Source organism: Cetorhinus maximus, chromosome 12, assembly GCF_964194155.1.
Source record: "Cetorhinus maximus chromosome 12, sCetMax3.hap1.1, whole genome shotgun sequence".
In the NCBI taxonomy this organism is placed as follows: domain Eukaryota; kingdom Metazoa; phylum Chordata; class Chondrichthyes; order Lamniformes; family Cetorhinidae; genus Cetorhinus; species Cetorhinus maximus.
The window spans coordinates 62601515-62626790 of record NC_135890.1 but is presented as its reverse complement, the minus strand read 5'-3'; the positions used below and the strand labels follow the sequence as shown (position 1 = coordinate 62626790).

Sequence of the window (25276 nt, the reverse complement as noted above, 5' to 3'; positions counted from 1 at the left end):
AAAGGAACCAAAGACTGACAGGAAAAACTGTAACAGAACAATGGTAAAGAGGGTGTTTCAGGTACAGGCTAGGTGCATTCCAATAAGGGTGAAGATAGGGGAACCAAAGCCGGGGCTCCTTGGATGATGAGGGAGATAGAGAATATAATGAAACAAAAAAGAGGTTTTATAATGCACGTCAGGTGAATTTTTCAAGTGAGAACCAGGCCAAATACAATAAGTTGAGAGAGGAAGTGGTGGAAGCAGGTACGATAGTGGTCTTTAAGAGGCAGCTTGACAAGTACATGAATAGGATGGGAATATAGGGATACGGACCCCGGAAGTGCAAAATGTTTTAGTTTGACAGGCAATATGATCGGCGCAGGCTTGGAGGGCCGAAGGGCCTGTTCCTGTGCTGTACTTTTCTTTGTTCTTTGTTCTTTGTTGAAATGAAGAGGAAAATATGACTGGCAGAGAGAGAGTATGCGAATAGAATGGTAGTTAACATGTAAAACACAAAAATCTTCTACCAGCATGTAAATATTAAGTGGATAGTGAAAGGTGGAGTGGGTCCTACTAGGAACAAAGAGGGTGATTTATGTTTAGAGGCTCAGGGCAAGGCTAGAATAATTAATGAGTACTTTGTATCAGTATTTACTAAGGAAGAGGAACGTAACAGAATATCGGTAGGAGCAGAGAGAGTTGAGATAATAGATAGTAGAGTTAAAATTAACAGGCAGGAGGTACTGGAAAGGCTGGCCATGTTTAGAGTGGATAAGTCACCTGATCTAGATGACTTATATCTCAGGTTGCTGAAGGCGTAGACACTTATGTGAAACCCTTATTCAATAAAGGGTGTAAAGCTATTCCTAGTAACTACAGGCCAGTCAGTTTAACATCAATAGTGGGTAAGGTTTTAAAAAAAAGTGTTTGTGTTAAGCAAGAAGAGCCAGCATGGACTTGTAATAGACAGATCCTACTTGACCAGTTTACTTGAATTTTTTGATGAAGTAACAAAGCAGGTTGATGAGGGGAATGTTGTCTGTATGGATTTTAAGAAAGCTTTTAACAAAGTGATAAGATCTGATAAGAACACATGGTGTAGAGGGGGTAACACGTTAGCATGGATAGAGGATTGCTTAGCTAACAGGAAGCAGAGAGTAGGGATAAATAGGTCATTTTTGGGTTGGCAAACTGTAACTAGTGGTGTGCCACAGATGTGCTGGGGCCTCAGCTATTAACTATTTATATCAATGATTTGGCTGAAGGGACCGAATGTATATTTACTAAACTTGCTGATGACACAAAGATCGGTAGGAAAGTAAGTTGTGAAGAGGACATAAGGATGTCCTTAAGGATGCAAAGTGATTTGGATAAGTGGGCAAAAATTTGGTGGATGGAGTATAATGTGGGAAAATGTGAACTTTTCCACTTTGGCAGGAAGAAGAGAAAAGCAGCACATTATTTAAATGCAGAGAGATTGCAAAACTCTGAGGTATAGAAGGATTTGGACAGTTTATACCTGTATCCACTGGAATTCAGAAGAATGAGAGGTGATCTTATTGAAACATTTAAGATCCTGAGGGGACTTGACATGGTGGATGATGAAAGGATGTTTCCCCTAGGACTAGGGGAAAAATAAGGGCTCTCCCATTTAAGATGGAGATGAGGAGAATTTTTTTCTCTAAGGGTCATGAGTCTGTGGAATTCTCTTCCCCAGACAGCGGTGGAGGCTGGGTCAACGAATATGTTTAAGGCTGAAATAGATAGATAGATTCTTGACTGACAAAGGAGTCAAAAGTTATAGGGGGTAGGCAGGAAAGTAGGGTTGAGGCCACAATCAGATCATCCATGATCTTATAAAATGATGGAGCAGGCTCGAAGGGCCAAAAGGCCCATTCCTGCTCCTCATCACATGTTCATATGTAAGCACCATATAAAAGACTGGTTATAAAAAAAGACCCATGGAATGGGAAGGTCAGTGTCAGCTTAGGTTAAAAATTGGCTTAAGGACAGAAAACAGCGAGATGAGGTTAATGGGTTTTTTTTTCAGACTGGAGGAGGACAGTGGTGTTCCCCAAGGGTTGGTGCTAGGACCACTGCTCTTTTTATGTATACAAATAAATATATAAAATTGGAATAGAGTAAAATTTCAAAATCTGCCAATGATTCCAAACTTAGAGGAATGGCAAACAATGAGAATGATACCAATCAACTACAACAGGACATTGATAGGCAAGCAGAGTGGAACAGACAGGTGGCAGATGGAATCTAATATACAGAAGTATTTACCAGAAAGTATAGCAAGAGAAGAAGAAGACTTAATGGAAGAGCTCTAAAGAGTGTGCAGAGGCAGAGGGACTTGGGGGTTCATGTGCATCAATCTTCGATGGTGGCAGGATATGTTGAGAGTGTGATTAGCAAAGCACATGGGATCTTGTGTTTCATAAATAGAGACATTGAGTACAAAAGCCAGTTAGCCTAACATCGGTCATTGAGAAAATGCTAGAATTTAATTATTAAGGAGGTAGTAGTAGGATATTTACAAAATCATACTTCAACCAGGCAAAATCAATATAGTTTTATAAAAGGGAAATCATGTTTGACAAAAAAATGATTAGAGTTCTTTGAGGATGTAGCAAGCAGGGTGGATAAAAGAGAACCAGTAGATGTGGTGAATTTGGATTTCCAAGAGGCAGCCGATAAGGATCCACGTAAGAGGTTATTGCACAAGAAAAGAGCCCATGGGGTTGGGGTGATAAATGAACATAGGTGGAGGATTAGCTAACTAACAGGAAAGAGAGAGCCAGGATAAATGAGTCATTTTCAGGATAACAAACTGTAAATCGTGGAGTGCCACAGGGATCAGTGCCAAGGCCTCAACTATTTACAATCTATGTTAATGACTTGGCTGAATGGACTCAGTGTATTATAGCTGATGATAGGTAGGAAGCAAGTTGTGAGGAGGACACAAAGGGATATAGATAGGTTAAGTGGGTGGGCAAAAAATTGGCAGCATGAGCATAATGTGGTAAAATGTGAGGTTGTCCCTTTTGGTAGTACAGTTCAGTGCTGGTCAGAAGGTCATGGTGAGAAACCAACAAAGCAATAAGGAGAAGTATGTGATTGGAGTTGTTGTAAAGAGACTAGGTGCATTCACATAACTAGTGAAGATTTGAGACTCCGTCAGTGTCATGTCAATCATTTGCTTGAAAGAGAAAATCTGACAAAGGGAGAGCATGATAAACCTCCTGGAGTCAAAATTCTTCCTACAGCCCAAAATGAAAATCTAAAAGAAAGTGAAATTCAAAAAGAACCTAAAAGTTTTCTGATATCACAGAATCCACTGGTGGAGCAAAGTGAATCAGGATCTTTGACTAAACCAAATCAACCAATGTCACGGTCCCAACCACTAAGTGGAGTTGGTAGTCAAAGTCCAGGTTCAGGTTTGACACAGCCAAATGATGATATTTTTGTTAAAGGCATAACAAATGGTGTTAAGGAAAAATAATTAAAAAATATATATATGTAAATCACTCTGGCAGTATCAGTCATATTTGTTTTGGTTGTTATTACAGTAAAAACAAATATGCAACCCAAACTGTCAAGTACTGTTGATAGTAGTTTAGTCATATTGTATTTTGGAAAATTATATGCATGTACCATTTTACATTTTGATGAATAAGTTGTTATTTTTTAAGTGGGGAGGAAGTGTAGTGTAGTCTCTCCTTCCGTCTCTCTTGGGGAAGTGTAAATGAAGTTAGTCAATATTGACTGCCTGCAGTGGAGCATGTGTTAGTCTTACTCAGCAATAGACAACAGACAGATTTTTGATCTACAATGGAGTTGAGGGTTATGGGGGGTTGGGGTGTGGTGTGCAGATAGGAAAGTGGAATTAAGGCCACCATCAGATCAGCCATTATCTTATCAAATGGCAGAGCAGGCTCGAGGGGCCAAATTGCCTAGTCCTGCTCCTAATTCTTACGTTCTTATGTGATTATGTGGGCATTATTAAGGAATGAGGGATCCTGCCGACAAGGGGTTAAAGGAATAAGAGATACTGCACTAATAGTTGGAGACTTGGGCTGTCTGTCAATGGAGGAACTTGGCACCACTTGTGTCCAATCCTGAACTTTTATCTTATGTCAGAGTTGCAGAGTATCACAGAATGACATTGAATTTGGATTAATAAACGAAACGTATTAATAAACTTCACAATGTCCTTCAGGCAGTGGGACTATGGTGTTTAAAGCAGCAGGATTTTATTACCAGCTCTGAGGAAATAACTATTTATATTGCCTCTCCATCTATTCCCCAGAGCCTGCTGATGCTTATTACAACAGGCATTAAACTTGACAAAATAATTCACGGAGAGTCACATGACTTCATGTTCTTGGCACTTCAACATGTGGTTTAATGACATTAATTTAAACACTTCCCAGTGAGGTTTCCTTGCAACCTTTCATCTCGTACTGAGATGTGGACTGACACTCCAGTGCAGTACTGAGGCAGTGCTGCTCTGTCAGAGGTGCTGTATGTTGTAAAGCATTTTGATATTTTGTGTATTTCTGTGATGCTGTAAGGCCTCTCTTTGTTTCTTTTTAAAAGTATTATCTTTATACTTGTGTTAAAATGTAACCAGTTGTGAGGTGGACCAATGTCCTGAGCTCAGAACCCGGAGGTAGGAACATGGAGTGTGAAGGACATCGGATGAAGGGAGAAGATTTTTGACTGAAGACATCAGCCCTGAGGCTTATATGGAACTTTTAAAAACATAATAAGGACTGGGCAAGGATAAACACACACACACACACGCACACACACAGAGACACAGACGTGTCAGGACATGTCACTGGGGCGGTGTCTAACCACCAGACACCCTGATTACAGAAACTGACCTGGACAATGGTCTCTCGGGGACTTCTCCTTTCCTCCTGCCTTGCCAAGATACAGAAACCACATCCATTGCTGACATGTACCTGGAGACACCCCTCTGAGAGCAGGAAATGACCACATGCAGGTTGTCTTTGCATGGCCAGAGTGGGATTGATAATCCCATCAGATGACTCGATTTAAGACATTACCTTACTTGCCGAGAGACCAGGGTCAGAAAGGGGAATAAAGCCAAAGCTCTCAAGGACACTGGGGCTGCAGCTGGGAAGTGTGACTTGGTCAGTCACTGGAAGTCGTGTGGAAGAATTCATTCAGCGGACTGACCACCCGGGGACGAGCTCCTGCACACGGTTCTTACTAAGCAACTGGTGTAAGTATACACTATTGCTTAGTGGGTTAATAAACGTTTTCTACATAAGGTGGAAATTGTTTTGTGTTGTGATACCAAGTACTGGGTGAGGATCTTAGAGGGTAGTGGGACCCCCTGATTAAGAGTCTTGCACTTTCTAATGAGATGTTAAACCAAGGCTCCCTCGAGCCTCTCAGGTGGATGTAATAGATCCTTGAACACTATTTCAAATAAGGGACGGGAAGCTATTCTCTGTGTCCTGACCATATCTCTCAACCGACACCACCAGAATGGATTAGCTGGACATGACCTTATTGCTCTTTTTGGGAGCTTGCTGTGCACTATTTGGGTATCATGTTCCAATGTATCGCACTGAGGACTACACTGAAGTTTCTCCCAGGGATACTGCAATACAAAGAACAAAGAAAAGTACAGCACAGGAACAGGCCCTTCGGCCCTCCAAGCCTGTGCCGATCATATTGCCCATCAGCTAAAATATTTTGCACTTCCGGGTCCATATCCCTCTATTCCCATCCTATTCATGTATTTGTCAAGCTGCCTCTTAAACGCCACTATCGTACCTGCTTCCACCACCTCCTCTGGCAGCGAATTCCAGACACTTACTACCCTCTGCGTAAAAAACTTGCCCCGCACATCTCCTCTATAGTTTTCTCCTCTCACCTTAAATCTATGTCCCCTAGTAATTGACTCTTCCACCCTGGGAAAAAGCTTCTGACTATCTACTCTGTCCATGCCACTCATAATTTTGTAAACGTCTATCAAGTTGCCCCTCAATCTCTGTCGCTCTAGTGAGAACAATCCGAGTTTCTCCAACCTCTCCTCATAGCTAATAACCTCCAGACCGGGCAGTATCCTGGTAAACCTCCTCTGCACCCTCTCCAACGCCTCCATATCCTTCTGGTAATGTGGCGAGCAGAATTGCACGCAATATTCCAAGTGTGGCCTAACCAAGGTTCTATACAGCTGCAGCATGACTTCCCAGCTTTTATACTCAATACCCCTGCCAATGAAGGCAAGCATGCCATATGCCTTCCTGACTACCTTATCCACCTACGTTGCCACTTTCAGTGACCTGTGGACCTGTACACCCAGATCCCTCTGCCTGTCAATGCACTTAAGGGTTCTGCCATTTACTGTATAATTCCTGCCTGTATTAGACCTTCCAAAATGCATTACCTCGCATTTGTCCGGATTAAACTCCATCTGCCATTTCTCCGCCCAAGTCTCCAACCGATCTATATCCCGTTGTATCCTTTGACAATCCTCTTCACTATCTGCAACTCCTCCAACCTTAGTGTCGTCTGCAAACTTACTAATTAGCCCAGTTATATTTTCCTCCAAATCATTTATGTGTACTACAAACAGCAAAGGTCCCAGCACTGATCCCTGCGGAACTCCACTAGTCACAGCTCTCCATTCAGAAAAGCACCCTTCCACTGCTACACTCTGTCTTTTATGACCATGCCAATTCTGTATCCATCTAGCCAGCTCACCTCTGACCCTGTGCAACTTTACCTTCTGTATCAGTCTGCCATGAGGGACTTTGTCAAAGGCCTTACTGAAATCCATGTATATAACATCCACTGCCCTTCCATCGTTGATCATCTTTGTCACTTCCTCGAAAAACTCCATCAAGTTAGTGAGACACGACCTCCCCTTCACAAAACCATGCTGCCTCTCACTAATACGCCTATTTGCTTCCAAATGGTAGTAAATCCTGTCACGAAGAATCTTCTCCAATAATTTCCCTACCACTGTCGTAAGGCTCACCGGCCTGTAATATTTGATGAAAGTCTTGTACAGCAATACCCTCAAAAGGGCAGCATAAAGTGACAAGTAAATCTATTTTCTCATTTATCGACAGTAAAACAGGATCAAATGAAGCCATAGCCTTAGTCTTTCTTTTTGTTAATTTCCCCCCTTTTCTATAATTCCACAGGCCTTGCCCCAAGCAAGCACCTGGCAAGCTGGAGATTGAGCATCAGCAGCTGATGCCATGATGGCAGGTGTCAAATGTCAGCCCACAAGTTCACTGTCAGCAGAACTCACTAGAACAGGTACAAGATGTCTAGCTGAGTGTGACTGCTCTGTCCTAACGCCCCAGCACAGCCCTGGCTGAAATCAACTGATCCAGCTCTAAGCTAGAATCAAACCTGCCTAGGTCTGCCTGCAGACCCCAGCACAACATCAATTCTGAAGCGGTCACTCTGAATTAATGAAGGTTTCTTGATGCAAAAATACATATTCCCTTCATTCTACACTACGAACAGAAAGGATTCTGGAGGTAAAAAAGGGAACAGCAATCAACAGTTCATTGCACTATGTTCAACATTTCAGTTAATATAACTTTCAGCACACAAAGAATATAAGCTGCTTTCAAAATGGCTACTGCAGAATAATAGTTCCAGTGAAATAGTCAGACTTTTGTTGTTGTTTAGAGTAAATCATACCTTAATGTTATAATTTTCATCCAGCAAAATGTTTTCTAATTTCAGATCTCTGTGAACGACTCCATTCTGTAACACAAAGATAGAAAGACCAGTCATCAGTTCAAGTACCATCTACCACCTCCTTCCTCTCAGCACCTCACTGTCCACATACTTACACAACACAGTTCTGTTTCTGTGGTGTACAATCTATGTATTTCTTTGCAGGTAGGGTGCAATACGTTCTTTTTAATTAAGGAAAAAGCAGTGTTATGATGATCTGGGATGCACTGCCTGAAAGGGTGGTGGAAGCAGATTCAATAGTAACTTCCACAAGGGAATTGGATGAATACATAAAAGGAAAAAAAAGAGATCGTGAGGAAAGATTAAAAGAGACTAATTGGATAGCTATAGGATGGGCTGAATGGGCTCCTTCAAGCTGTGCAATTTGCTGAAAGCCTTGACAATTTGTGTCGTGCTTGATTTAAATGGGCTTGTCCAACAGCATTGTGAAACAAGGCTGACTGATTTGGGAAAATTGCGTCTTTGCGAGGAATCAGACCAGTTATACTCTATTCAGAGTGAGGTGAGTGAGGGATTTCTAACTCTGTTTATCTGTGATAGGAGACTGAAAATGGAGGACCTAGTGACATACTTCCTTTAAATTTCTGCAATTTGATGTTAATACTAAAACTGTTATACATAAAAAATTAACTTAGGCTACTTGTGTGGAAATGAAACTATACAGCAGATGTAATTACTGCAAAAGCAATGATGTTATTAGTAGTGCCGCATTTATACATCTGAAACAAAATATCACTAACAAGTGAAAATCAGGCGAAGTGTCTACAGTCAGTCGGGGCTGCAGACTGGGCTCTATGGCAGGTGATTAGTGCAGCCAGATATGAGTGCAGAATGAAGGATACATTTGGTACACTCCTCGTTAAGTACACTCAATTAAGACAATTCTGTTCAGTCCAAAGAGCCTGAAAGAAGGTGAGATTATGTATAGAAAGAGACGTGATTTAATTATCCTTCCGCCGCTTATTACACTAAACAGTAGGGGAAAATTTTCAAAAATACTTTAAAAATGTTGAACATGCTGCAGTGTTCAGAGAGATTGCAGTCGTGTTGCTGTATATCATCGTTCAGAGAGACTGCAGTGTAGTGTTGCTATATATCATTGTTCAGTGAGGTGCAGTGTAGTGTTACTATATATCAGGGTTCAATGTAATCGCAGTGTAGTGTTACTATATATCAGTCTTCAGTGTAATCGCAGTGCATTGTTACTATATATCAGTGTTCAGTGTAATCGCAGTGTAGTGTTATTATATATCAGTGTTCCGCGAAATCGTAGTGTGGTGTTACTATATATCACTATTCAGTGAGAGCGCAGTACAGTGTTACTATATATCAGTGTTCAGAGAGATCGCAGTGTAGTATTAATATATATCAGTGTTCAGTGCGATCACAATGCATTGTTGCATTATATCAGTGTTCAGTGTAATCGCAGTGTAGTGTTATTGTATATCAGTGTTCCGCGAAATCGTAGTGTGGTGTTACTATATATCACTATTCAGTGAGAGCGCAGTACAGTGTTACTATATATCAGTGTTCAGACAGATCGCAGTGTAGTATTAATATATATCAGTGTTCAGTGCGATCACAATGCATTGTTGCATTATATCAGTGTTCAGTGAGATCGCAGTGTAGTGTTATATATTAGTGTTCAGTGAGATCGTAGTGTGGTATTACTATATATCAATGTACAGTGAGATCACTGTGTAGTGTTACTATATATCAGTGTTCACTGAGTGCGCATTGTGGTGTTGCTATATATCAGTGTTCAGTGAGTGCGCAGTGTAGTGTTACTAAATGTAAGCGTTCAGAGAGATCGCAGTATAGTATTACTATATCTCAGTGTTCAGTGCAATCGCAATGCAGTGTTACAGTATATCAGTGTTCAGTGAGTGAGCAGTGTGGTATTACTATATATCAGTGTTCAGTGAGATCACAATGCAGTGTTACAATATATCAGTGTTCAGTGAGATTGCAATGCAGTGTTACAATAAATCAGTGTTCAGTGAGATCGCAATGCAATGTTATAATATATCAGTGTTCAGTGAGTGCGCAGTGTAGTGTTACTATATATCAATGTTCAATGTAATCGCAGTGTAGTATTACTACATATCAGTGTTCAGTGTAATTGCATTATGGTGTTACTATACATCAGTGTTCAGCGTAATCGCAGTGTAGTGTTATTATATATCAGTGTTCAGTGAGATCGTAGTGTGGTGTTAATATATATCAGTGTTCAGTGAGATCGCAGTGTAGTGTTACTATATATAAGCATTCAGAGATATCGCACTGTAGTATTACTATACATCAGTGTTCAGTGCGATTGCAATTCAGTGTTACATTATATCAGTGTTCAGTGAGTGCGCAGTGTGGTATTGCTATATATCAATGTACAGTGAGATCGCAGTGTAGTGTTACTATATATCAGTGTTCAGCATAATCGCAATGCAGTGTTACAATATATCAGTGTTGAGTGAGATCGCAATGCAGTGTTACAATATATCAGTGTTGAGTGAGATCGCAATGTAGTGTTACAATATATCAGTGTTCAGTGAGAGCGCACTGCAGAGTTAAAATATATCAGTGTTCAGTGAGTGCACAGTGCAGTGTTACTATAGATCAGTGTTCAGTGAGATTGCAGCATAGTGTTACTATATATCAGTGTTCACTGAGATCCCAGTGTAGTGTTACTATATCTCAGTGTTCAGTGTAATTGCAGTGTAGTGTTACAATATATCAGTGTTCACTGAGATCGCAGTGTAGTGTTACTATATATCAGTGTTCAGAGAGATTGCAGTGTAGTGTTACTATATATCAATGTTCAATGTAATCGCAGTGTAGTGTTACTTTATATCAGTGTTCAGAGAGATCGCAGTGTAGTGTTACTATATATCAGCGTTCACTGAGATCGCAGTGTAGTGTTACTATATCTCAGTGTTCAGTGTAATTGCAGTGTAGGGTTACTATATATCAGTGTTCAGCGTAATCGCAATGCAGTGTTACTATATCTCAGAGTTCAGTGTAATCGCAGTGTAGTATTACTACATATCACTGTTCAGTGAGATCACAATGCAGTGTTACAATATATCAGTTATCAGTGAGATCGCAATGCAGTGTTATAATATATCAGTGTTCACTGAGATCGCAGTGTAGTGTTACTATATATCAGTGTTCAGAGAGATTGCAGTGTAGTGTTACTATATATCAATGTTCAATGAAATCGCAGTGTAGTGTTACTATATATCAGTGTTCAGTGACATCGTAATGCAGTGTTACAATATATCAGTGTTCAGTGAGCGCGCAGTGTAGTGTGATTATATATCAGTGTTCAGTGAGACTGCAGCATAGTGTTACTACATATCAGTGTTCCCTGAGATCGCAGTGTAGTGTTACTTTATATCAGTGTTCAGTGAGATCGCAGTATAGTGTTACTATATATCAGTGTTACTATATATCAGCGTTCAGAGAGATCGCTGTGTAGTATTAACATATATCTGTTTTCAGTGCGATGACAATGCATTGTTACCTTATATCAGCGTTCAGTGAGATCGCAGTGTAGTATTACTATATATCAGTGTTCAGTGACATCGTAGTGTGGTGTTAATATATATCAGTGTTCAGTTTACTCGCAGTCTAGTGTTATTATATATCAGTGTTCAGTGAGATCGTACTGTGGTGTCACTATATATCAGTATTCAGTGAGTGCAGGGTGTGGTGCTACTATCTATCAGTGTTCAGTGAGATTGCAGTGTAATGTTACGATATATCAGTGTTCTGTGTAATCGAAGTGCAGTGTTACTACATATCTGTGTTCAGTGTAAACGCAATGCAGTGTTACTATATATCAGTGTTCAGTGAGATCGCAATGCAGTGTTACTATATATCAGTGTTCAGTGAGATCGCAGTGTATTGTTACTATATATCAGTGTTCAGTGAAATCGCAGTGTAGTATTATTATGCATCAGTGTTCAGCGAGATCGTAATCTGGTGTTACTAAATATCAGTGTTCAGTGAGATGGCGGTGTAGTGTTACTACATATCAGTGTTCAGTGAACGCGCAGTGTAGTGTTACTATATATCAGTGTTCAGAGAGATCACGGTATAGTATTACTATATATCAGTGTTCAGTGCGATCGCAATGCAATGTTACATTATATCAGAATTCAGTGAGTGCGCAGCGTGGTATTACTATATATCAGTGTACAGTGAGATCGCAGTGTAGTGTTACTATATATGCGTGAACTGTGCAATCGCAATGCAGTGTTAGAATATATCAGTGTTGAGTGAGATCGCAATGCAGTGTTACAATATATCAGTGTTCAGTGATTGCGCAGTGTAGTGTTACTATATATCAGTGTTCAGTTAGATCGCAATGCACTGTTACAATAAATCAGTGTTCACTGAGATCTCAGTGTAGTGTTACTATATATCAGTGTTCAGAGAGATCGCAGGGTAGTTTTACTATATATCAGTGTTCAGTCTAATCGCAATGCAGCGTTACTCTATATCAGCGTTCAGAGAGATCACATTGTTGTGTTACTATATATCAGTGAACTGTGTAATCGCAATGCAGTGTTACAATATATCAGTGTTGAGTGAGATTGCAATGCAGTGTTACAATATATCAGTGTTGAGTTAGATCGCAATGCACTGTTACAATATATCGGTGTTCCGTGAGTATACAGTGTAGTGTTACTAAACATCAGTGTTCAGTGAGATTGCAGCTTAGTGTTACTATATATCAGTGTTCGGTGAAATAGCATTGTAGTGTTACTATATATCAGTGTTCAGTGTATTGGCAGTGTAGTATTACTATGTATCAGTGTTCAGAGAGATCGCACTATAGTATTGCTATATATCAGTGTTCAGTGCGATCGCAATGCAGTGTTACATTATATTAGCATTCAGTGAGTGTGCAGTGTGATATTACGATATATCAGTGTTCAGTGAGATTGCAATGCACTGTTACAATATAACAGTGTTCAGTGAGTGCAAAGTGTAGTGTTCCTATATATCCGTATTCAGTAAACGCAGTGCAGTGTTACTATATATCGGTGTTCAGTGAGATCACAATGCAGTGTTACAATATATCATTGTTCAGTGATTGCGCAGTGTAGTCTTACTATCTATCAGTGTTCAGTGAGATCGCAGTGTATTGTTACAGAGTGCTGTTACTATCTATCAGTGTTCAGTGAAATGGCAGTGTAGTATAATTATATATCAGTTTTCAGCGCGATCGTAGTGTGCTGTTACTATATATCAGTGTTCTGTGTAATCGTAGTGTAGTTTTATTATATATCAGTGTTCAGTGAGATTGCAGTGTAGTGTTACTATATATCAGTGTTCAGTGTAATCGCAGTGTAGTGTTACTATATATCAGTGTTCAGTGTAATCACAGTGTAGTGTTACTATATATCAGTGTTCAGTGTAATCGCAGTGTAGTGTTACTATATATCAGTGTTCAGTGTAATCGCAGTGTAGTGTTACTATATATCAGTGTTCAGTGTAATCGTAGTGTAGTGTTACTATATATCAGTGTTCAGTGTAATCGCAGTGTAGTGTTACTATATATCAGTGTTCAGTGAGATTGCAGTGTAGTGTTACTATATATCAGTGTTCAGTGTAATCGCAGTGTAGTGTTACTATATATCAGTGTTCAGTGTAATCGCAGTGTAGTGTTACTATATATCAGTGTTCAGTGTAATCGCAGTGTAGTGTTACTATATATCAGTGTTCAGTGTAATCGCAGTGTAGTGTTACTATATATCCGTGTTCAGTGTAATCGCAGTGTAGTGTTACTATATATCAGTGTTCAGTGTAATCGCAGTGTAGTGTTACTATATATCAGTGTTCAGTGTAATCGCAGTGTAGTGTTACTATATATCAGTGTTCAGTGTAATCGCAGTGTAGTGTTACTATATATCAGTGTTCAGTGTAATCGCAGTGTAGTGTTACTATATATCCGTGTTCAGTGTAATCGCAGTGTAGTGTTACTATATATCAGTGTTCAGTGTAATCGCAGTGTAGTGTTACTATATATCAGTGTTCAGTGTAATCGCAGTGTAGTGTTACTATATATCAGTGTTCAGTGTAATCGCAGTGTAGTGTTACTATATATCAGTGTTCAGTGTAATCGCAGTGTAGTGTTACTATATATCAGTGTTCAGTGTAATCGCAGTGTAGTGTTACTATATATCAGTGTTCAGTGTAATCGCAGTGTAGTGTTACTATATATCAGTGTTCAGTGTAATCGCAGTGTAGTGTTACTATATATCAGTGTTCAGTGTAATCGCAGTGTAGTGTTACTATATATCCGTGTTCAGTGTAATCGCAGTGTAGTGTTACTATATATCAGTGTTCAGTGTAATCGCAGTATAGTGTTACTATATATCAGTGTTCAATGTAATCGCAGTGTAGTGTTACTATATATCAGTGTTCAGTGTAATCGCAGTGTAGTGTTACTATATATCAGTGTTCTGTGTAATCGTAGTGTAGTTTTATTATATATCAGTGTTCAGTGAGATTGCAGTGTAGTGTTACTATATATCAGTGTTCAGTGTAATCGCAGTGTAGTGTTACTATATATCAGTGTTCAGTGTAATCGCAGTGTAGTGTTACTATATATCAGTGTTCAGTGAGATTGCAGTGTAGTGTTACTATATATCAGTGTTCAGTGTAATCGCAGTGTAGTGTTACTATATATCAGTGTTCAGTGTAATCGCAGTGTAGTGTTACTATATATCAGTGTTCAGTGTAATCGCAGTGTAGTGTTACTATATATCAGTGTTCAGTGTAATCGCAGTGTAGTGTTACTATATATCAGTGTTCAGTGTAATCGCAGTGTAGTGTTACTATATATCAGTGTTCAGTGTAATCGCAGTGTAGTGTTACTATATATCAGTGTTCAGTGTAATCGCAGTGTAGTGTTACTATATATCAGTGTTCAGTGTAATCGCAGTGTAGTGTTACTATATATCAGTGTTCAGTGTAATCGCAGTGTAGTGTTACTATATATCAGTGTTCAGTGTAATCGCAGTGTAGTGTTACTATATATCAGTGTTCAGTGTAATCGCAGTGTAGTGTTACTATATATCAGTGTTCAGTGTAATCGCAGTGTAGTTTTACTTTTTATCAGTGATCAGAGAGATTGCAGTGTGGTGTTACCACATATCAGTGTTCTGTGTAATCGTAGTGTAGTTTTATTATATATCAGTGTTCAGTGAGATTGCAGTGTAGTGTTACTATATATCAGTGTTCAGTGTAATCGCAGTGTAGTGTTACTATATATCAGTGTTCAGTGTAATCGCAGTGTAGTGTTACTATATATCAGTGTTCAGTGTAATCGCAGTGTAGTGTTACTATATATCAGTGTTCAGTGTAATCGCAGTGTAGTGTTACTATATATCCGTGTTCAGTGTAATCGCAGTGTAGTGTTACTATATATCAGTGTTCAGTGTAATCGCAGTGTGGTGTTACTATATATCAGTGTTCAGTGTAATCGCAGTGTAGTGTTACTATATATCAGTGTTCAGTGTAATCGCAGTGTAGTGTTACTATATATCAGTGTTCAGTGTAATCGCAGTATAGTGTTACTATATATCAGTGTTCAGTGCAATCGCAGTGTAGTGTTACTATATATCCGTGTTCAGTGTAATCGCAGTGTAGTGTTACTATATATCAGTGTTCAGTGTAATCGCAGTGTAGTGTTACTATATATCCGTGTTCAGTGTAATCGCAGTGTAGTGTTACTATATATCAGTGTTCAGTGTAATCGTAGTGTAGTGTTACTATATATCAGTGTTCAGTGTAATCGCAGTGTAGTGTTACTATATATCAGTGTTCAGTGAGATTGCAGTGTAGTGTTACTATATATCAGTGTTCAGTGTAATCGCAGTGTAGTGTTACTATATATCAGTGTTCAGTGTAATCGCAGTGTAGTGTTACTATATATCAGTGTTCAGTGTAATCGCAGTGTAGTGTTACTATATATCAGTGTTCAGTGTAATCGCAGTGTAGTGTTACTATATATCCGTGTTCAGTGTAATCGCAGTGTAGTGTTACTATATATCAGTGTTCAGTGTAATCGCAGTATAGTGTTACTATATATCAGTGTTCAATGTAATCGCAGTGTAGTGTTACTATATATCAGTGTTCAGTGTAATCGCAGTGTAGTGTTACTATATATCAGTGTTCAGTGTAATCGCAGTGTAGTGTTACTATATATCCGTGTTCAGTGTAATCGCAGTGTAGTGTTACTATATATCAGTGTTCAGTGTAATCGCAGTGTAGTGTTACTATATATCAGTGTTCAGTGTAATCGCAGTGTAGTGTTACTATATATCAGTGTTCAGTGTAATCGCAGTGTAGTGTTACTATATATCAGTGTTCAGTGTAATCGCAGTGTAGTGTTACTATATATCAGTGTTCAGTGTAATCGCAGTGTAGTGTTACTATATATCAGTGTTCAGTGTAATCGCAGTGTAGTGTTACTATATATCAGTGTTCAGTGTAATCGCAGTGTAGTGTTACTATATATCAGTGTTCAGTGTAATCGCAGTGTAGTGTTACTATATATCAGTGTTCAGTGTAATCGCAGTGTAGTGTTACTATATATCAGTGTTCAGTGTAATCGCAGTGTAGTGTTACTATATATCAGTGTTCAGTGTAATCGCAGTGTAGTGTTACTATATATCAGTGTTCAGTGTAATCGCAGTGTAGTTTTATTATATATCAGTGTTCAGTGTAATCGCAGTGTAGTGTTACTATATATCCGTGTTCAGTGTAATCGCAGTGTAGTGTTACTATATATCAGTGTTCAGTGTAATCGCCGTGTAGTGTTACTATATATCCGTGTTCAGTGTAATCGCAGTGTAGTGTTACTATATATCAGTGTTCAGTGTAATCGCAGTGTAGTGTTACTATATTATCAGTGTTCAGTGTAATCGCAGTGTAGTGTTACTATATATCAGTGTTCAGTGTAATCGCAGTGTAGTGTTACTATATATCAGTGTTCAGTGTAATCGCAGTGTAGTGTTACTATATATCAGTGTTCAGTGTAATCGCAGTGTAGTGTTACTATATATCAGTGTTCAGTGTAATCGCAGTGTAGTGTTACTATATATCCGTGTTCAGTGTAATCGCAGTGTAGTGTTACTATATATCAGTGTTCAGTGTAATCGCAGTATAGTGTTACTATATATCAGTGTTCAATGTAATCGCAGTGTAGTGTTACTATATATCAGTGTTCAGTGTAATCGCAGTGTAGTGTTACTATATATCAGTGTTCTGTGTAATCGTAGTGTAGTTTTATTATATATCAGTGTTCAGTGAGATTGCAGTGTAGTGTTACTATATATCAGTGTTCAGTGTAATCGCAGTGTAGTGTTACTATATATCAGTGTTCAGTGTAATCGCAGTGTAGTGTTACTATATATCAGTGTTCAGTGAGATTGCAGTGTAGTGTTACTATATATCAGTGTTCAGTGTAATCGCAGTGTAGTGTTACTATATATCAGTGTTCAGTGTAATCGCAGTGTAGTGTTACTATATATCAGTGTTCAGTGTAATCGCAGTGTAGTGTTACTATATATCAGTGTTCAGTGTAATCGCAGTGTAGTGTTACTATATATCAGTGTTCAGTGTAATCGCAGTGTAGTGTTACTATATATCAGTGTTCAGTGTAATCGCAGTGTAGTGTTACTATATATCAGTGTTCAGTGTAATCGCAGTGTAGTGTTACTATATATCAGTGTTCAGTGTAATCGCAGTGTAGTGTTACTATATATCAGTGTTCAGTGTAATCGCAGTGTAGTGTTACTATATATCAGTGTTCAGTGTAATCGCAGTGTAGTGTTACTATATATCAGTGTTCAGTGTAATCGCAGTGTAGTGTTACTATATATCAGTGTTCAGTGTAATCGCAGTGTAGTTTTACTTTTTATCAGTGATCAGAGAGATTGCAGTGTGGTGTTACCACATATCAGTGTTCTGTGTAATCGTAGTGTAGTTTTATTATATATCAGTGTTCAGTGAGATTGCAGTGTAGTGTTACTATATATCAGTGTTCAGTGTAATCGCAGTGTAGTGTTACTATATATCAGTGTTCAGTGTAATCGCAGTGTAGTGTTACTATATATCAGTGTTCAGTGTAATCGCAGTGTAGTGTTACTATATATCAGTGTTCAGTGTAATCGCAGTGTAGTGTTACTATATATCCGTGTTCAGTGTAATCGCAGTGTAGTGTTACTATATATCAGTGTTCAGTGTAATCGCAGTGTGGTGTTACTATATATCAGTGTTCAGTGTAATCGCAGTGTAGTGTTACTATATATCAGTGTTCAGTGTAATCGCAGTGTAGTGTTACTATATATCAGTGTTCAGTGTAATCGCAGTGTAGTGTTACTATATATCAGTGTTCAGTGCAATCGCAGTGTAGTGTTACTATATATCCGTGTTCAGTGTAATCGCAGTGTAGTGTTACTATATATCAGTGTTCAGTGTAATCGCAGTGTAGTGTTACTATATATCCGTGTTCAGTGTAATCGCAGTGTAGTGTTACTATATATCAGTGTTCAGTGTAATCGTAGTGTAGTGTTACTATATATCAGTGTTCAGTGTAATCGCAGTGTAGTGTTACTATATATCAGTGTTCAGTGAGATTGCAGTGTAGTGTTACTATATATCAGTGTTCAGTGTAATCGCAGTGTAGTGTTACTATATATCAGTGTTCAGTGTAATCGCAGTGTAGTGTTACTATATATCAGTGTTCAGTGTAATCGCAGTGTAGTGTTACTATATATCAGTGTTCAGTGTAATCGCAGTGTAGTGTTACTATATATCCGTGTTCAGTGTAATCGCAGTGTAGTGTTACTATATATCAGTGTTCAGTGTAATCGCAGTATAGTGTTACTATATATCAGTGTTCAATGTAATCGCAGTGTAGTGTTACTATATATCAGTGTTCAGTGTAATCGCAGTGTAGTGTTACTATATATCAGTGTTCAGTGTAATCGCAGTGTAGTGTTACTATATATCCGTGTTCAGTGTAATCGCAGTGTAGTGTTACTATATATCAGTGTTCAGTGTAATCGCAGTGTAGTGTTACTATATATCAGTGTTCAGTGTAATCGCAGTGTAGTGTTACTATATATCAGTGTTCAGTGTAATCGCAGTGTAGTGTTACTATATATCAGTGTTCAGTGTAATCGCAGTGTAGTGTTACTATATATCAGTGTTCAGTGTAATCACAGTGTAGTGTTACTATATATCAGTGTTCAGTGTAATCGCAGTGTAGTGTTACTATATATCAGTGTTCAGTGTAATCGCAGTGTAGTGTTACTATATATCAGTGTTCAGTGTAATCGCAGTGTAGTGTTACTATATATCAGTGTTCAGTGTAATCGCAGTGTAGTGTTACTATATATCCGTGTTCAGTGTAATCGCAGTGTAGTGTTACTATATATCAGTGTTCAGTGTAATCGCAGTGTAGTGTTACTATATATCAGTGTTCAGTGTAATCGCAGTGTAGTTTTATTATATATCAGTGTTCAGTGTAATCGCAGTGTAGTGTTACTATATATCCGTGTTCAGTGTAATCGCAGTGTAGTGTTACTATATATCAGTGTTCAGTGTAATCGCCGTGTAGTGTTACTATATATCCGTGTTCAGTGTAATCGCAGTGTAGTGTTACTATATATCAGTGTTCAGTGTAATCGCAGTGTAGTGTTACTATATATCAGTGTTCAGTGTAATCGCAGTGTAGTGTTACTATATATCAGTGTTCAGTGTAATCGCAGTGTAGTGTTACTATATATCAGTGTTCAGTGTAATCGCAGTGTAGTGTTACTATATATCAGTGCTCAGTGTAATCGCAGTGTGGTGTTACTATATATCAGTGTTCAGTGTAATCGCAGTGTAGTGTTACTATATATCAGTGTTCAGTGTAATCGCAGTGTAGTGTTACTATATATCAGTGTTCAGTGTAATCGCAGTGTAGTGTTACTATATATCAGTGTTCAGTGTAATCGCAGTGTAGTGTTACTATATATCCGTGTTCAGTGTAATCGCAGTGTAGTGTTACTATATATCCGTGTTCAGTGTAATCGTAGTGTGGTGTCACTACATATCAGTATTCAGCGAGTACAGGGTGTGGTGTTACTATCTATCAGTGTTCAGTGAGATTGCAGTGTAATTTTACGATATATCAGTGTTCTGTGTAATCGCAGTGCAGTGTTAATACATAACAGTGTTCAGTGTAAATGCAATGCAGTGTTACTATATATCAGTGTTCAGTGTAAATGCAATGCAGTGTTACTATATATCAGTGTTCAGTGCGATCGCAATGCAGTGTTACATTATATCAGAATTCAGTGAGTGCGCAGTGTGGTATTACTTTATATCAGTGTACAGTAAGATCGCAGTGTAGTGTTACTATATATGAGTGAACTGTGCAATCGCAATGCAGTGTTATAATATATCAGTGTTGAGTGAGATCGCAATGCAGTGTTACAATATATCAGTGTTCAGTGAGTGTACTGAGTGTACCACACTACAATATCGTTGAACACTGATATATAATAACACCACGCTGCAATCTCACTGAACACTAATATATAGTAACACCACACTACGATCTCACTGAACACTGATATGTAGTAATACTACAATGCGATCTCTCTGAACACTGACATCTCATAACACGACACTGCGATCTCACTGAACACTGATATATAGTAACAATGCACTTCGATCTCGCTGAAAACTGATACATAATTATACTACACAGCCATTTCATTGAACACTGATAGATAGTAAAACCACTCTGTAACAATACACTGCAATCTCACTGAACACTGATAGATAGTAAGACTACACTGTGCAATCACTGAACACTGATATATTGTAACACTGCAATTCGATCGCACTGAACACTGATATATAGTAATACTATACTGCAATCTCTCTGAACACTGATATATAGTAACACTACAATGCTATTTCACTGAACACTGATATATAGTAACGCTACACTGCAATAACAGTGAACACTGATATATAATAACACTAAACTGCAATCTCACTGAACACTGATATATAGTGCGGTATTACTATATATCAACGTTCAGTGAGATCGAAGAGCATTGTTACTACATATCAGTGTTCAGTGTAATTGCAGTGTACTGTTATTATATATCAGTGTTCAACGAGATCGTAGTGTAGTGTTACTATATATCAGTGTTCAGTAAAATCGCATTGTAGTGATACTATATATCAGTGTTCAGAGAGATCGCAGTATAGTATTACTATATATCAGTGTTCAGTGCGATCGCAATGCAGTGTTACATTATATTAGCATTCAGTGAGTGCGCAGTGTGCTATTACTGTGTATCAGTGTTCAGCGAGATCGCGTTGCAGTGTTACAATATATCAGTGTTCAGTGAGTGCGCAATGTGGTGTTATTATACATCAGTGCTCAGTGAGTGCGCAGCGTAGTTTTACCATATATCAGTGTTTAGTGTAATCGCAGTGTAGTATTACTATATATCAGTGTTCATGGTAATCGCAGTGTAGTGTTACTATATATCAGTGTTCAGTGTAATCGCAGTGTAGTTTTATTATATATCAGTGTTCAGTGTAATCGCAGTGTAGTGTTACTATATATCCGTGTTCAGTGTAATCGCAGTGTAGTGTTACTATATATCAGTGTTCAGTGTAATCGCCGTGTAGTGTTACTATATATCCGTGTTCAGTGTAATCGCAGTGTAGTGTTACTATATATCAGTGTTCAGTGTAATCGCAGTGTAGTGTTACTATATATCAGTGTTCAGTGTAATCGCAGTGTAGTGTTACTATATATCAGTGTTCAGTGTAATCGCAGTGTAGTGTTACTATATATCAGTGTTCAGTGTAATCGCAGTGTAGTGTTACTATATATCAGTGCTCAGTGTAATCGCAGTGTGGTGTTACTATATATCAGTGTTCAGTGTAATCGCAGTGTAGTGTTACTATATATCAGTGTTCAGTGTAATCGCAGTGTAGTGTTACTATATATCAGTGTTCAGTGTAATCGCAGTGTAGTGTTACTATATATCAGTGTTCAGTGTAATCGCAGTGTAGTGTTACTATATATCCGTGTTCAGTGTAATCGCAGTGTAGTGTTACTATATATCCGTGTTCAGTGTAATCGTAGTGTGGTGTCACTACATATCAGTATTCAGCGAGTACAGGGTGTGGTGTTACTATCTATCAGTGTTCAGTGAGATTGCAGTGTAATTTTACGATATATCAGTGTTCTGTGTAATCGCAGTGCAGTGTTAATACATAACAGTGTTCAGTGTAAATGCAATGCAGTGTTACTATATATCAGTGTTCAGTGTAAATGCAATGCAGTGTTACTATATATCAGTGTTCAGTGCGATCGCAATGCAGTGTTACATTATATCAGAATTCAGTGAGTGCGCAGTGTGGTATTACTTTATATCAGTGTACAGTAAGATCGCAGTGTAGTGTTACTATATATGAGTGAACTGTGCAATCGCAATGCAGTGTTATAATATATCAGTGTTGAGTGAGATCGCAATGCAGTGTTACAATATATCAGTGTTCAGTGAGTGTACTGAGTGTACCACACTACAATATCGTTGAACACTGATATATAATAACACCACGCTGCAATCTCACTGAACACTAATATATAGTAACACCACACTACGATCTCACTGAACACTGATATGTAGTAATACTACAATGCGATCTCTCTGAACACTGACATCTCATAACACGACACTGCGATCTCACTGAACACTGATATATAGTAACAATGCACTTCGATCTCGCTGAAAACTGATACATAATTATACTACACAGCCATTTCATTGAACACTGATAGATAGTAAAACCACTCTGTAACAATACACTGCAATCTCACTGAACACTGATAGATAGTAAGACTACACTGTGCAATCACTGAACACTGATATATTGTAACACTGCAATTCGATCGCACTGAACACTGATATATAGTAATACTATACTGCAATCTCTCTGAACACTGATATATAGTAACACTACAATGCTATTTCACTGAACACTGATATATAGTAACGCTACACTGCAATAACAGTGAACACTGATATATAATAACACTAAACTGCAATCTCACTGAACACTGATATATAGTGCGGTATTACTATATATCAACGTTCAGTGAGATCGAAGAGCATTGTTACTACATATCAGTGTTCAGTGTAATTGCAGTGTACTGTTATTATATATCAGTGTTCAACGAGATCGTAGTGTAGTGTTACTATATATCAGTGTTCAGTAAAATCGCATTGTAGTGATACTATATATCAGTGTTCAGAGAGATCGCAGTATAGTATTACTATATATCAGTGTTCAGTGCGATCGCAATGCAGTGTTACATTATATTAGCATTCAGTGAGTGCGCAGTGTGCTATTACTGTGTATCAGTGTTCAGCGAGATCGCGTTGCAGTGTTACAATATATCAGTGTTCAGTGAGTGCGCAATGTGGTGTTATTATACATCAGTGCTCAGTGAGTGCGCAGCGTAGTTTTACCATATATCAGTGTTTAGTGTAATCGCAGTGTAGTATTACTATATATCAGTGTTCATGGTAATCGCAGTGTAGTGTTACTATATATCAATGTTCAGTGTAATCGCAATGCAGTGTTACAATATATCAGGGTTCTGCGAGATTGCAGCACAGTGTTACTATATATCAGTGTTCAGTGTAATCGCAGTGCAGTGTTACTATATATCAGTGTTCAGTGATTGCGTAATGCAGTGTTACTATAGATAAAAACAAAAAGCTAAAAGCTACTGCGGATGCTGGAAATCCAAAACAAAAACAGAATTACCTGGAAAAACTCAGCAGGTCTGGCAGCATTGGTGGAGAAGAAATCAGTTAACGTTTTGAGCCTTCACGACCCTTCGGCAGAACTGAAGCATAGTTAGGAGAAGGAGAAATATAAGCTGGTTTAAGGTGGGGGGGCGGGGGGAGAGAGAAGTTGAGGGTGTGGTGATTGTGGAGATAAGCAAGCAGTGATAGGAGCAGATAATCAAAAGATGTCACAGACAAAAGGATCAAAGAGGTGTTGAAGGTGGTGATATTTGTCTAAGAAAAGTGCTAATTAAGAATAGAATCGACACCAACACCCATCTGGGACCCTCCACCCCTGCTTGTCCCTCCGTCCCCACCCCATCTTCCAATCCCAGTCCCAGCCGCGTATTCACTATACCCCCTGACCTTCCCCTCTCCGATGCTGAACGTTCAGTGCTCAGCAAAGGACTTAGTTTCATACCCTTACGCCCTCATCTCAATGAATTTCGGGCTCGGCATGATGCTGAACTCTTCTTCCGCCGTCTTCGTCTCTGTGCTCACTTCTTTGGGCAGGAGTCCTCTCCCCGTTCAACGGATCCTTTTACCCACCTCCAATATTCTCCCTTCACTTGGACCCCTCCCTCTGGATTCTTACCTTCTCTTGATCTTTTCATTGAGAACTGTCGGCGTGACATTAGCCATCTCAATTTCTCTGCTCCTCTCAACCATTCTAATCTGTCTCTCTCTGAACTCACTGCACTCCGTTCTCTCAGGTCCAACCCCAACATTGTCATCAAACCCGCTGACAAGGGTGGTACTGTTGTTGTCTGGCGCATTGACCTCTACCTCGCGGAGGCTGAGCGTCAACTCGCAGACACTTCCTCCTACCTCTCCCTGGACCATGACCCCACCACAGAACATCAAGCCATTGTTTCCAGGACTGTCACTGACCTCATCTCCTCTGGAGATCTTTCTTCCACAGCTTCCAACTTGATAGTCACCCAACCTCGGATGGCCCGCTTCTACCTCCTACCCAAAATCCACAAACAGAACTGTCCTGGCAGACCGATCGTGTCAGCCTGTTCCTGCCCCACGGAACTCATTTCTCGTTATCTTGACTCCCTTCTCTCTCCCCTTGTCCAGTCCCTTCCCACCTACATCCGTGATTCCTCTGACACCTTACGTCACATCAACAATTTCCAGTTCCCTGGCCCCAACCGCTTCCTCTTCACCATGGATGTCCAATCCCTCTACACCTCCATCCCCCACCAGGATGGTCTGAGGGCCCATAGCTTCTTCCTTGAACAGAGGCCCCAACAATCCCCATCCACCACTACTCTCCTCCGTCTGGCTGAACTTGTTCTCACACTGAACAATTTCTCCTTTAACTACTCTCACTTCCTCCAAATAAAAGGTGTGGCTATGGGTACCCGCATGGGCCCCAGCTATGCCTGTCTCTTTATGGGGTATGTGGAACATTCCTTGTTCCATTCCTATTCCGGCCCCCTCCCACAACTCTTTCTCCGGTACATCGATGATTACTTCGGTGCTGCTTCATGCTCTCGTCGGGACCTGGAAAAATTTATTAATTTTGCTTCCAATCTCCACCCCTCCATCATTTTCACATGGTCCATCTCTGACACTTCTCTTCCCTTCCTTGACCTCTCTGTCTCAATTTCTGATGATAG

General features: G+C 39.2%; 1 protein-coding gene across 2 annotated transcripts in view; it reads right to left on the bottom strand.

The window, feature by feature from the left end:
- Window positions 1-25276, bottom strand: part of LOC144687082 (NUAK family SNF1-like kinase 1) — a 149064-nt gene that overhangs the window by 12228 nt on the left and 111560 nt on the right. For both annotated transcript variants that reach the window (XM_078552844.1, XM_078552843.1), the window contains exon 4: window positions 7693-7758. In XM_078552844.1, coding sequence (XP_078408970.1) covers window positions 7693-7758 — 66 coding nt within the window. The remainder of the gene's footprint in view (window positions 1-7692; window positions 7759-25276) is intronic.